We start from the raw sequence: 15,515 nt of genomic DNA on the forward strand, positions 1-15,515 counted from the left end.
GGGAAGGGGTGTGGCCTAGGGCGAGTCCTGTCAGAGGGAAGGGGTGTGGCCTAGGGCGAGTCCTGTCAGAGGGAAGGGGTTTGGCCTAGGGGGAGTCCTGTCAGAGGGAAGGGGTGTGGCCTAGGACGAGTCCTGTCAGAGGGAAGGGGTGTGGCCTAGGGGGAGTCCTGTCAGAGGGCTGTGACCCTTCACAAGTGTTTGTGTTTATAATATGATGTGTGTGCAGGCTGAGCAGTACTCGGGAGGCGTTGGCAGCATCAGAGAGAGAGATGGAACAACAGAGGAAGCAGCACTCTGTGACGGTAGATAAACTACTGCTGCAGACACACAACCTGGAGACCGCCCTGAAGACTGACCGCCTGGTTATTACTGAGGAGAGGTACACACACAACCTAGAGACTGACTGCCTGGTTATTACTGAGGAGAGGTACACACACAACCTAGAGACTGACCGCCTGGTTATTACTGAGGAGAGGTACACACACAACCTAGAGACTGACCGCCTGGTTATTACTGAGGAGAGGTACACACACAACCTAGAGACTGACCGCCTGGTTATTACTGAGAGACCTCACCATACCATATTATCACCATACCATATTATCACCATACCATATTATCACCATACCATATTATCACCATACCATATTATCACCATACCATATTATCACCATACCATATTATCACCATACCATATTATCACCATACCATATTATCACCATACTGACCATACCATATTATCACCATACCATATTATCACCATACCATATTATTACCATACTAAGATTCCATGTTGGCTCACATTTTAAGAATATGGAAAAACAATAGGTGTCAAATATTGATTTAATATCATCTAAATACTATATAACTATTGATGACACTATTGATGACACTATTGATGACACTATTGATGACACGTACACTCACACTCACCGTGGAGACAGACCTGACGTCGACACACACTCACACTCACCGTGGAGACAGACCTGACGTCGACACACACACACACTCACCGTGGAGACAGACCTGACGTCGACACACACACACACTCACCGTGGAGACAGACCTGACGTCGACACACACACACACACTCACCGTGGAGACAGACCTGACGTCGACACACACACACACTCACCGTGGAGACAGACCTGACGTCGACACACACACACACTCACCGTGGAGACAGACCTGACGTCGACACACACACACACTCACCGTGGAGACAGACCTGACGTCGACACACACCAATACTGGAATAACCCTCCTCCTCTCTTCCAGGAGGAAGCTAGCCCAGCTGCAGCACGCCTACACCTGTCTGTTTAAGGACTACGACTCCAAACTCAAGACTGAGGTGTGTGTGTGTGTGTGTGTGTGTGTACCTGTCTGTTTAAGGACTACGACTCCAAACTAAAGACAGGTGTGTGTGTGTGTAGGGAGGAGACATGGTTGTTCGTCTGGAGGAGGCAGAGAGAGCTCTGGCTCTGAAACAGGATCTGATTGACAAGCTGAAGGAAGAGGTGGAGCAACAGAGAGGATCTCTAGAGACCGTTCCTGTTCTCACTGCCCAGGTACACACACTCACCCCTGTTCTCACTGCCCAGGTACACACACTCACCCCTGTTCTCACTGCCCAGGTACACACAGTCACCCCTGTTCTCACTGCCCAGGTACACACACTCACCCCTGTTCTCACTGCCCAGGTACACACACTCACCCCTGTTCTCACTGCCCAGGTACACACACTCACCCCTGTTCTCACTGCCCAGGTACACACACTCACCCCTGTTCTCACTGCCCAGGTACACACACTCACCCCTGTTCTCACTGCCCAGGTACACACACTCACCCCTGTTCTCACTGCCCAGGTACACACACTCACCCCTGTTCTCACTGCCCAGGTACACACACTCACCCCTGTTCTCACTGCCCAGGTACACACACTCACCCCTGTTCTCTCTGCCCAGGTACACACACTCACCCCTGTTCTCTCTGCCCAGGTACACACACTCACCCCTGTTCTCTCTGCCCAGGTACACACACTCACCCCTGTTCTCACTGCCCAGGTACACACACTCACCCCTGTTCTCACTGCCCAGGTACACACACTCACCCCTGTTCTCACTGCCCAGGTACACACACTCACCCCTGTTCACACTGCCCAGGTACACACACTCACCCCTGTTCTCACTGCCCAGGTACACACACTCACCCCCCTGTTCACACTGCCCAGGTACACACACTCACCCCTGTTCTCACTGCCCAGGTACACACACTCACCCCTGTTCTCACTGCCCAGGTACACACACTCACCCCTGTTCTCACTGCCCAGGTACACACACTCACCCCTGTTCTCACTGCCCAGGTACACACACTCACCCCTGTTCTCACTGCCCAGGTACACACACTCACCCCTGTTCTCACTGCCCAGGTACACACACTCACCCCTGTTCTCACTGCCCAGGTACACACACTCACCCCTGTTCTCACTGCCCAGGTACACACACTCACCCCTGTTCTCACTGCCCAGGTACACACACTCACCCCTGTTCTCACTGCCCAGGTACACACACTCACCCCTGTTCTCACTGCCCAGGTACACACACTCACCCCTGTTCTCACTGCCCAGGTACACACACTCACCCCTGTTCTCACTGCCCAGGTACACACACTCACCCCTGTTCTCACTGCCCAGGTACACACACTCACCCCTGTTCTCACTGCCCAGGTACACACACTCACCCCTGTTCTCACTGCCCAGGTACACACACTCACCCCTGTTCTCACTGCCCAGGTACACACACTCACCCCTGTTCTCACTGCCCAGGTACACACACTCACCCCTGTTCTCACTGCCCAGGTACACACACTCACCCCTGTTCTCACTGCCCAGGTACACACACTCACCCCTGTTCTCACTGCCCAGGTACACACACTCACCCCTGTTCTCACTGCCCAGGTACACACACTCACCCCTGTTCTCACTGCCCAGGTACACACACTCACCCCTGTTCTCACTGCCCAGGTACACACACTCACCCCTGTTCTCTCTGCCCAGGTACACACACTCACCCCTGTTCTCTCTGCCCAGGTACACACACTCACCCCTGTTCTCTCTGCCCAGGTACACACACTCACCCCTGTTCTCACTGCCCAGGTACACACACTCACCCCTGTTCTCACTGCCCAGGTACACACACTCACCCCTGTTCTCACTGCCCAGGTACACACACTCACCCCTGTTCTCTCTGCCCAGGTACACACACTCACCCCTGTTCTCTCTGCCCAGGTACACACACTCACCCCTGTTCTCACTGCCCAGGTACACACACTCACCCCTGTTCTCACTGCCCAGGTACACACACTCACCCCTGTTCTCTCTGCCCAGGTACACACACTCACCCCTGTTCTCACCGCCCAGGTACACACACTCACCCCTGTTCTCTCCGCCCAGGTACACACACTCACCCCTGTTCTCACTGCCCAGGTACACACACTCACCCCTGTTCTCACTGCCCAGGTACACACACTCACCCCTGTTCTCTCCGCCCAGGTACACACACTCACCCCTGTTCTCTCCGCCCAGGTACACACACTCACCCCTGTTCTCTCCGCCCAGGTACACACACTCACCCCTGTTCTCTCCGCCCAGGTACACACACTCACCCCTGTTCTCTCCGCCCAGGTACACACACTCACCCCTGTTCTCACTGCCCAGGTACACACACTCACCCCTGTTCTCACTGCCCAGGTACACACACTCACCCCTGTTCTCTCCGCCCAGGTACACACACTCACCCCTGTTCTCACTGCCCAGGTACACACACTCACCCCTGTTCTCACTGCCCAGGTACACACACTCACCCCTGTTCTCTCCGCCCAGGTACACACACTCACCCCTGTTCTCTCCGCCCAGGTACACACACTCACCCCTGTTCTCCCCGCCCAGGTACACACACTCACCCCTGTTCTCTCTGCCCAGGTACACACACTCACCCCTGTTCTCTCTGCCCAGGTACACACACTCACCCCTGTTCTCACTGCCCAGGTACACACACTCACCCCTGTTCTCACTGCCCAGGTACACACACTCACCCCTGTTCTCACTGCCCAGGTACACACACTCACCCCTGTTCTCTCCGCCCAGGTACACACACTCACCCCTGTTCTCACTGCCCAGGTACACACACTCACCCCTGTTCTCTCTGCCCAGGTACACAGACTCACCCCTGTTCACACTGCCCAGGTACACACACTCACCCCTGTTCACACTGCCCAGGTACACACACTCACCCCTGTTCACACTGCCCAGGTACACACACTCACCCCTGTTCACACTGCCCAGGTACACACACTCACCCCTGTTCACACTGCCCAGGTACACACACTCACCCCTGTTCACACTGCCCAGGTACACACACTCACCCCTGTTCACACTGCCCAGGTACACACACTCACCCCTGTTCACACTGCCCAGGTACACACACTCACCCCTGTTCACACTGCCCAGGTACACACACTCACCCCTGTTCACACTGCCCAGGTACACACACTCACCCCTGTTCACACTGCCCAGGTACACACACTCACCCCTGTTCACACTGCCCAGGTACACACACTCACCCCTGTTCACACTGCCCAGGTACACACACTCACCCCTGTTCACACTGCCCAGGTACACACACTCACCCCTGTTCACACTGCCCAGGTACACACACTCACCCCTGTTCACACTGCCCAGGTACACACACTCACCCCTGTTCACACTGCCCAGGTACACACACTCACCCCTGTTCTCTCTGCCCAGGTACACACACTCACCCCTGTTCTGACTGCCCCTGTTGCTTTGGCTAGGGGCTGAGGGCCAGAGGCTTTTACAGAGAAGGCAATAGCCTGCGCTATGAGTGGATTTGCCCCTATATTCAGGAGATGAGACTCGACCAGGGCTGTTCACCTCTAGCCCCCTGTTCACCTCTAGCCCCCCGTTCTCTTCCAGTCCTGGAGGGCTGAAATAGGTGGCCCCTACTTATTTACCCTTCTGGTATTCATCAGGTGGCCCCCTACTTATTTACCCTTCTGGTATTCATCAGGTGGCCCCCTACTTATTTACCCTTCTGGGATTCATCAGGTGGCCCCTTACTTATTTACCCTTCTGGTATTCATCAGGTGGCCCCCTACTTATTTACCCTTACGGGATTCATCAGGTGGCCCCTACTACTTATTTACCCTTCTGGTATTCATCAGGTGGCCCCTACTTATTTACCCTTCTGGGATTCATCAGGTGGCCCCCTACTTATTTACCCTTCTGGTATTCATCAGGTGGCCCCCTACTTATTTACCCTTCTGGTATTCATCAGGTGGCCCCCTACTTATTTACCCTTCTGGTATTCATCAGGTGGCCCCCTACTTATTTACCCTTCTGGTATTCATCAGGTGGCCCCCTACTTATTTACCCTTCTGGGATTCATCAGGTGGCCCCCTACATATTTACCCTTCTGGTATTCATCAGGTGGCCCCCTACTTATTTTAGAGGACAATGCCCCAGATATGGAAGTTGTATCTGCCACCGGGAGAACAAAGGGCTTTGTGCATCCATGACTACCGGTCACAAGGTTTACAACAACACCTACTCATTCAAGGGTTTTTCTTTATTTTTACTATTTTCTACATTGTAGAATAATACTGAAGACATCACAACTATAAAATAACACACATGGAATCATGTAGAAACCAAAAAAGTGTTTAAATAAAATCTAAATGGATTTTATATTTTATATTTTTTAAATAGCCAACCTTTGCCTTGATGACAGCTTAGCACACTCTTGGCAATCTCTCAACCAGCTTCATGAGGTAGTTACCTGGCATTTCAATTAACAGGTGTGCCTTCTTAAAAGTTCATTTGTGGAATTTCATTCATTCTTAATGTGTTTGAGCCAATCAGTTGTGTTGTGATAAGGTAGGGGGTATATACAGAAGATAGCCCTATCTGGTAAAAGACCAAGTCCATATTATGGCAAGAACAGCTCAAATAAGCAAAGAGAAATGACAGTCCATCATTATTTTAAGACATGAAGGTCAGTCAATACGGAAAACTTCAAGAACTTTGAAAGTTTCTTCAAGTGCAGTCGCAAAAACTGTATAGCACTATGATGAAACTGTCTCTCAAGAGGACCGCCACAGGAAATGAAGACCCAGAGTTACCTCTGCTGCAGAGGATACGTTCATTAGAGTTACCAGGCTCTCATGAGGACCGCCACAGGAAAGGAAGACCCTGAGTTACCTCTGCTGCAGAGGATACGTTCATTAGAGAGTTAACTGGCTCTCATGAGGACCGCCACAGGAAAGGAAGACCCTGAGTTACCTCTGCTGCAGAGGATACGTTCATTAGAGAGTTAACTGGCTCTCATGAGGACCGCCACAGGAAAGGAAGACCCTGAGTTACCTCTGCTGCAGAGGATACGTTCATTAGAGAGTTAACTGGCTCTCATGAGGACCGGCACAGGAAAGGAAGACCCTGAGTTACCTCTGCTGCAGAGGATACGTTCATTAGAGAGTTAACTGGCTCTCATGAGGACCGGCACAGGAAAGGAAGACCCTGAGTTACCTCTGCTGCAGAGGATACGTTCATTAGAGAGTTAACTGGCTCTCATGAGGACCGCCACAGGAAAGGAAGACCCAGTTACCTCTGCTGCAGAGGATACGTTCATTAGAGAGTTACCAGGCTCTCATGAGGACCGCCACAGGAAAGGAAGACCCTGAGTTACCTCTGCTGCAGAGGATACGTTCATTAGAGAGTTAACTGGCTCTCATGAGGACCGCCACAGGAAAGGAAGACCCTGAGTTACCTCTGCTGCAGAGGATACGTTCATTAGAGTTACCAGCCTCAGAAATTGCAGCCCAAATGCTTCACAGACTTCAAGTAACAGACACATCTCAACATCAACTGTTGGAGACTGTTGTGAATCAGGCCTTCATAGTCGACTAGCTGCAGAGAAACCACTACTAAAGGACACCACTAACAAGAAGAGACTTGCTTGGGCCAAGAAACACGAGCAATGGACATTCAACTGGTGGAAATTTGTCCTTTGGTCTGATGAGTCCAAATTGGAGATTTTTGGTTCCAACCGCCATGTCTTTGTGAGACGTGTGATGACGCAGTGTTGGTGAACGGATGATCTCCACATGTGTATTTCCCACCGTGAAGCATGGAGGAGGAGGTGTGATGGTGATGGTTTGGGGGTGCTTTGCTGGTGGCACTGTCTTTGATTTATTTAGAATTCAAGGCACACTTAACCAGCATGACTACCACAGCATTATGCAGCGATACGCCATCCCACCTGGTTTGGGCTTAGTTGGACTATCATTTGTTTTTCAACAGGACAATGCCCCGACACACCTCCAGGATGTTTAAGAGCAATTTTACCAAGTGATGGAGTGCTGCATCAGATGACCTGGCCTCCACAATCACCTGACCTCAACCCAATTGAGATGGTTTGAGATGAGTTGGACCACAGAGTGAAGGAGAAGCAGCCAACAAGTACTCAGCATATGTGGGAACTCCTTCAAGACGGTTGAAAAAGCATTCCAGGTGAAGCTGGTTGAGAAAATGTCAAGTTTGCAAAGCTGTCATCAAGGCAAAGGGTGGCTATTTGAAGAATCGCACATATAAAATATATTTTGATTTGTTACACACTTTTTGGTTACTACATGATTCCATATGTGTTATTTCATAGTGTTGATGTCTTCAGTATTATTCTACAATGTAGACAATAGTCCAAATAAAGAAAAACCCTGGAATGAGTCGATGTGTCCAAACGTTTTGACCGGTAGTGTATCTGTGACCTTTTGACATTTGAATGATATTTGTATATTGAAATAAAGTGTGTGTGTGTGTCAGGCTGAGATCTACAAGGCAGACTTCCTAGCGGAGCGGGAGGCCAGAGAGAAGTTGAACCAGAGGAAGGAGGAGCTTCAGGACCATCTGAACAAAGCACTGGCTGAGATGGAGCGTCTGAAACAGGAGGGGACCTCACGGTAACACACACACACACACACACACACACACACACTAGAATGGGATTTAGGGATTAATATAATGTAGTGCGTGTTTGTTTTTAAGGGCTCGTATGGAGGAGATGCAGCAGAGACACCTGGAGGACTTCATACCACGACCCAACATCCCCCACAACCAGGTACACACACACACACAACCAGGTACCACACACACACCAACCAGGTACACACACACACACCAACCAGGTACACACACACACACACACACAACCAGGTACACACACACACAGGTACCAACAAGGTACACCAGGTACACACACCAACCAGGTGTACACACACACACACCAACCAGGGTACACACACCAGGTACACACACAACCAGGTACACACACACACACCAACCAGGTACACACACACACACACAACCAGGTACACACACACACACACCAACCAGGTACACACACACACCAACCAGGTACACACACACACACACACACACACCAACCAGGTACACACACACACACACACACACACAACCAGGTACACACACACACACACACACACACCCGGGTAACCAGGTACACACACACACACCAACCAGGTACACACACACACACACACACCAACCAGGTACACACACACACACACACACCAACCAGGTACACACACACACAGGTACACACAACCAGGTACACAGGTACACACACACCAACCAGGTACACACACACACACACACCAACCAGGTACACACACACACACACACACAACCAGGTACACACACACACACACACAACCAGGTACACACACACACACACACCAACCAGGTACACACACACACACACACCAACCAGGTACACACACACACACACACACAACCAGGTACACACACACACACACACACACACACAGACCAACCAGGTACACACAGACACACACACACCAACCAGGTACACACAGACACCAATCAACCAGGTACGCACACACACACACCAATCAACCAGGTACGCACACACACACACACACACCACCTACTCATTCAAGGGTTTTTCTTTATTTTTACTATTTTCTATATTGTAGAATGGTAGTGAAGTCATTAAAACTATGAAATAACACACATGGAATCATGTAGTAAGCAAAACATTGTTAAACAAAATATATTTTATATTTGAGATTCATCAAATAGCCACTCTTTGCCAAAGGACAGAGTTCCACCGGTCTAATGTCCATTGCTCGTGTTTCTTGGCCCAAGAAAGTCTCTTCTTCTTATCGGTGTCCTTTAGTAGTGGTTTCTCTGCAGCAATTCAACTATGAAGGCCTGATTCACGCAGTCTCCTCTGACAGTTGATGTTGAGATGTGTCTGTTACTTGAACTTTTTTGGGGCTGCAATTTCTGAGGAACTCATCCTCTGCAGCAGAGGTAACTCTGGGTCTTCCATTCCTGTGGCGGTCCTCATGAGAGCCAGTTTCATCATAGTGCTTGATGGTTTTTGCGACGGCACTTGAAGAAACTTTCAAAGTTCTTGAAATGTTCTGCGTTGACTGACCTTCATGTCTTAAAATAATGATGGACTGTCATTTCTCTTTGCTTATTTGAGCTGTTCTTGCCATAATATGGACTTGGTCTTTTACCAGATAGGGCTATCTTCTGTATACCCCCTACCTTGTTACAACACAACTGATTGGCTCAAACACATTAAGAAGGAAAGAAATTCCACAAATTAACTTTTAAGAAGGCACACCTGTTAATTGAAATGCATTCCAGGTGACTACCTCATGAAGCTGGTTGAGAGAATTCAGAGTGTGCAAAGCTGTCATCAAGGCAAGGGGTGGCTATTTGAAATATAAATTGATTTTAACACTGTTGGTTACTACATGCTTCTATATGTGCTATTTCATACTTTTGATGTCTTTGCTATTATTCTATAATGTAAAAAAATAAAGAAAATTCCTTGTGTGTGTGTTTATGTGTATATATGTATATATATATGTGTGTGTGTGTGTGTGTGTGTGTTTATGTGTATGCAGTTGAAGTCGGAAGTTTACATACACTTGGGTTGGAGTCATTAAAACTCGTTTTTCAACCACTCCACAAATGTCTTGTTAACAAACTATAGTTTTGGCAAGTCGGTTAGGACATCTACTTTGTACATGACACAAGTCATTTTTCCAACAATTGTTTACAGACAGATTATTTCACTTATAATTCACTGTATCACAATTCCAGTGGGTCAGAAGTTTACATTCACTAAGTTGACTGTGCCTTTAAACAGCTTGGAAAATTCCAGAAAATGATGTCATGGCTTTAGAAGCTTTTGATAGGCTAATTGACGTAATTTGAGTCAATTGGAGGTGTACCTGTGGATGTATTTCAAGGCCTACCTACAAACTCAGTGCCTCTTTGCTTGACATCATGGGAAAATCAAAATAAATCAGCCAAGACCTCAGAAAAAAAATTGTAGACCTCCACAAGTCTGGTTCATCCTTGGGCGCAATTCCAAATGCCTGAAGGTACCACATTCATCTGTACAAACAATAGTACGCAAGTATAAACACCATGGGACCACGCAGCCGTCATACTGCTCAGGAAGGAGATGCGTGCTGAATGTACTTTGGTGCGAAAAGTGCAAATCAATCCCAGACCAACAGCAAAGGACCTTGTGAAGATGTTGGAGGAAATGGGTACAAAAGTATCTATATCCACAGTAAAACAAGTCCTATATCGACATAACCTGAAAGGCCACTCATCAAGGAAGAAGCCACTGCTCCAAAACCGCCATAAAAAAGCAAGACATCAGTCAGGAAGTTTAAAGCTTTATCACAAATGGGTCTTCCAAATGGACAATGACCCCAAGCATACTTTCAAAGTTGTGGCAAAATGGCCTAAGGACAACAAAGTCAAAGTATTGGAGTGGCCATCACAAAGCCCTAACCTCAATCCTATAGAACATTTGTGGGCAGAACTGAAATGGCGTGTGTGAGCAAGGAGGCCGACCAACCTGACTCAGTTACACCAGCTCTGTCAGGAGGAATGGGCCAAAATTCAGTCAACTTATTGTGGGAAGCTTGTGGAAGGCTACCCGAAACGTTTGACACAAGTTAAACAATTTCAATGCAATGCTACCAAATACTAATTGAGTGTATGTAAACTTCTGACCCACTGGGAATGTGATGAAAGAAATAAAAGCTGAAATAAATAATTCTCTCTAATATTATTCTGACATTTCGCATTCTTAAAATAAAGTGGTGATCCTAACTGACCTAAAACAGGGAATTTCTTACTAGGTTTAAATGTCAGGAATTGTGAAACTGAGTTTAAATGTATTTGGCTAAAGTAAGCTTCTGACTTCAACTGTGTGTGTGTGTGTGTATATACACACACACACACAGTACCCCCTACTCAGTTTTATATATATATATATATATGAGTAGGGGATACTGTGTGTATATATAACTGAGTAGGGGGTAGTGTGTGTGTGTATACATACATACATACATACATACATACATACATACATACATACATGCATACATACATGCATACATGCATACATACATACATACATACATGCATGCATACATGCATGCATACATGCATGCATACATACATACATACATACATACATACATGTGCATGCATACATGCATGCATACATACATACATACATGCATGCATACATACATACATACATACATACATACATACATACAGTGCCTTGTGAAAGTATTCGGCCCCCTTGAACTTTGCGACCTTTTGCCACATTTCAGGCTTCAAACATAAAGATATAAAACTGTATTTTTTTGTGAAGAATCAACAAGTGGGACACAATCATGAAGTGGAACGACATTTATTGGATATTTCAAACTTTTTTAACAAATCAAAAACTGAGAAATTGGGCGTGCAAAATTATTCAGCCCCCTTAAGTTAATACTTTGTAGCGCCATGTTTTGCTGCGATTACAGCTGTAAGTCGCTTGGGGTATGTCTCTATCAGTTTTGCACATCGAGAGACTGACATTTTTTCCCATTCCTCCTTGCAAAACAGCTCGAGCTCAGTGAGGTTGGATGGAGAGCATTTGTGAACAGCAGTTTTGTTTGGCGTAAAAGCAACACAGCTCATCACCCTGAACACAGCTCATCCCCACTGTCAAACATGGTGGTGGCAGCATCATGGTTTGGGCCTGCTTTTCTTCAGTAGGGACAGGGAAGATGGTTAAAATTGATGGGAAGATGGATGGAGCCAAATACAGGACCATTCTGGAAGAAAACCTGATGGAGTCTGCAAAAGACCTGAGACTGGGACGGAGATTTGCTTCCAACAAGACAATGATCCAACACATAAAGCAAAATCTACAATGGAATGGTCCAAAAATACACATATCCAGGTGTTAGAAAGGCCAAGTCAAAGTCCAGACCTGAATCCAATCGAGAATCTGTGGAAAGAACTGAAAACTGCTGTTCACAAATGCTCTCCATCCAACCTCACTGAGCTCGAGCTGTTTTGCAAGGAGGAATGGGAAAAAATGTCAGTCTCTCAATGTGCAAAACTGATAGACATACCCCAAGCGACTTACAGCTGTAATCGCAGCAAAAGGTGGCGCTACAAAGTATCAAATCAAATTTTATTTGTCACATACACATGGTTAGCAGATGTTAATGCGAGTGTAGCGAAATGCTTGTGCTTCTAGTTCCGACAATGCAGTAATAACGAACAAGTAATCTAACTAGCAATTCCAAAAAACTACTGTCTTATACACAGTGTAAGGGGATAAAGAATATGTACATAAGGATATATGAATGAGTGATGGTACAGAGCAGCATAGGCAAGATGCAGTAGATGGTATCGAGTACAGTATATACATATGAGATGAGATGAATAATGTAGGGTAAGTAACATTATATAAGGTAGCATTGTTTAAAGTGGCTAGTGATATATTTACATTTCCCATCAATTACCATTATTAAAGTGGCTGGAGTTGAGTCAGTGTCATTGACAGTGTGTTGGCAGCAGCCACTCAATGTTAGTGGTGGCTGTTTAACAGTCTGATGGCCTTGAGATAGAAGCTGTTTTTCAGTCTCTCGGTCCCAGCTTTGATGCACCTGTACTGACCTCGCCTTCTGGATGATAGCGGGGTGAACAGGCAGTGGCTCGGGTGGTTGTTGTCCTTGATGATCTTTATGGCCTTCCTGTAACATCGGGTGGTGTAGGTGTCCTGGAGGGCAGGTAGTTTGCCCCCGGTGATGCGTTGTGCAGACCTCACTACCCTCTGGAGAGCCTTACGGTTGAGGGCGGTTCAGTTGCCATACCAGGCGGTGATACAGCCCGCCAGGATGCTCTCGATTGTGCATCTGTAGAAGTTTGTGAGTGCTTTTGGTGACAAGCTGAATTTCTTCAGCCTCCTGAGGTTGAAGAGGCGCTGCTGCGCCTTCTTCACGATGCTGTCTGTGTGAGTGGACCAATTCAGTTTGTCTGTGATGTGTATGCCGAGGAACTTAAAACTTGCTACCCTCTCCACTACTGTTCCATCGATGTGGATAGGGGGTGTTCCCTCTGCTGTTTCCTGAAGTCCACAATCATCTCCATAGTTTTGTTGACGTTGAGTGTGAGGTTATTTTCCTGACACCACACTCCGAGGGCCCTCACCTCCTCCCTGTAGGCCGTCTCGTCGTTGTTGGTAATCAAGCCTACCACTGTTGTGTCGTCCGCAAACTTGATGATTGAGTTGGAGGCGTGCGTGGCCACGCAGTCGTGGGTGAACAGGGAGTACAGGAGAGGGCTCAGAACGCACCCTTGTGGGGCCCCAGTGTTGAGGATCAGCGGGGTGGAGATGTTGTTGCCTACCCTCACCACCTGGGGGCGGCACGTCAGGAAGTCCAGTACCCAGTTGCACAGGGCGGGGTCGAGACCCAGGGTCTCGAGCTTGATGACGAGCTTGGAGGGTACTATGGTGTTGAATGCCGAGCTGTAGTCGATGAACAGCATTCTCACATAGGTATTCCTCTTCTCCAGATGGGTTAGGGCAGTGTGCAGTGTGGTTGAGATTGCATTGTCTGTGGACCTATTTGGGCGGTAAGCAAATTGGAGTGGGTCTAGGGTGTCAGGTAGGGTGGAGGTGATATGGTCCTTGACTAGTCTCTCAAAGCACTTCATGATGACGGGTGTGAGTACTACGGGGCGGTAGTCGTTTAGCTCAGTTACCTTAGCTTTCTTGGGAACAGGAACAATGGTGGCCCTCTTGAAGCATGTGGGAACAGCAGACTGGTATAGGGATTGATTGAATATGTCCGTAAACACACCGGCCAGCTGGTCTGCGCATGCTCTGAGGGCGCGGCTGGGGATGCCGTCCGGGCCTACAGCCTTGCGAGGGTTAACACGTTTAAATGTCTTACTCACCTCGGCTGCAGTGAAGGAGAGACCGCATGTTTTCGTTGCAGGCCGTGTCAGTGGCACTGTATTGTCCTCAAAGCGGGCAAAAAAGTTATTTAGTCTGCCTGGGAGCAAGACATCCTGGTCCGTGACTGGGCTGGGTTTCTTCCTGTAGTCCGTGATTGACTGTAGACCCTGCCACATACCTCTTGTGTCTGAGCCATTGAATTGAGATTCTACTTTGTCTCTGTACTGGCGCTTAGCTTGTTTGATAGCCTTGCGGAGGGAATAGCTGCACTGTTTGTATTCGGTCATGTTGCCAGACACCTTGCCCTGATTAAAAGCAGTGGTTCGGGCTTTCAGTTTCACACGAATGCTGCCATCAATCCACGGTTTCTGGTTTGGGAATGTTTTAATCGTTGCTATGGGAACGACATCTTCAACGCACGTTCTAATGAACTCGCACACCGAATCAGCGTATTCGTCAATATTGTTATCTGACGCAATACGAAACATCTCCCAGTCCACGTGATGGAAGCAGTCTTGGAGTGTGGAGTCAGCTTGGTCGGACCAGCGTTGGACAGACCTCAGCGTGGGAGCCTCTTGTTTTAGTTTCTGTCTGTAGGCGGGGATCAACAAAATGGAGTCGTGGTCAGCTTTTATGAAAGGGGGGCGGGGCAGGGCCTTATATGCGTCGCGGAAGTTAGAGTAACAATGATCCAAGGTCTTTCCACCCCTGGTTGCGCAATCGATATGCTGATAAAATTTAGGGAGTCTTGTTTTCAGATTAGCCTTGTTAAAATCCCCAGCTACAATGAATGCAGCCTCCGGATAAATCATTTCCAGTTTGCAGAGAGTTAAATAAAGTTTGTTCAGAGCCATCGATGTGTCTGCTTGGGGGATATACACGGCTGTGATTATAATCGAAGAGAATTCTCTTGGTAGATAATGCGGTCTACATTTGATTGTGAGGAATTCTAAATCAGGTGAACAGAAGGATTTGAGTTCCTGTATGTTTCTTTCATCACACCATGTCACGTTAGTCATAAGGCATACGCCCCCGCCCCTCTTCTTACCAGAAAGATGTTTGTTTCTGTCGGCGCGATGCGTGGAGAAACCCGCTGGCTGCACCGCCTCGGAT

General features: G+C 48.0%; 1 protein-coding gene across 4 annotated transcripts in view; it reads left to right on the top strand.

Annotated features, from left to right (window-relative positions):
* Nucleotides 1-15,515, top strand: part of LOC112239880 (NF-kappa-B essential modulator) — a 58,092-nt gene that overhangs the window by 38,648 nt on the left and 3,929 nt on the right. For all 4 annotated transcript variants that reach the window (XM_042299868.1, XM_042299871.1, XM_042299870.1 and 1 more), the window contains 5 exons: nt 227-379; nt 1,279-1,351; nt 1,434-1,568; nt 7,895-8,031; nt 8,117-8,189. In XM_042299868.1, the coding sequence (XP_042155802.1) occupies nt 227-379; nt 1,279-1,351; nt 1,434-1,568; nt 7,895-8,031; nt 8,117-8,189 (571 nt within the window). The remainder of the gene's footprint in view (nt 1-226; nt 380-1,278; nt 1,352-1,433; nt 1,569-7,894; nt 8,032-8,116; nt 8,190-15,515) is intronic.

The sequence above is a fragment of the Oncorhynchus tshawytscha genome, linkage group LG16 (assembly GCF_018296145.1).
Source record: "Oncorhynchus tshawytscha isolate Ot180627B linkage group LG16, Otsh_v2.0, whole genome shotgun sequence".
Taxonomy (NCBI): domain Eukaryota; kingdom Metazoa; phylum Chordata; class Actinopteri; order Salmoniformes; family Salmonidae; genus Oncorhynchus; species Oncorhynchus tshawytscha.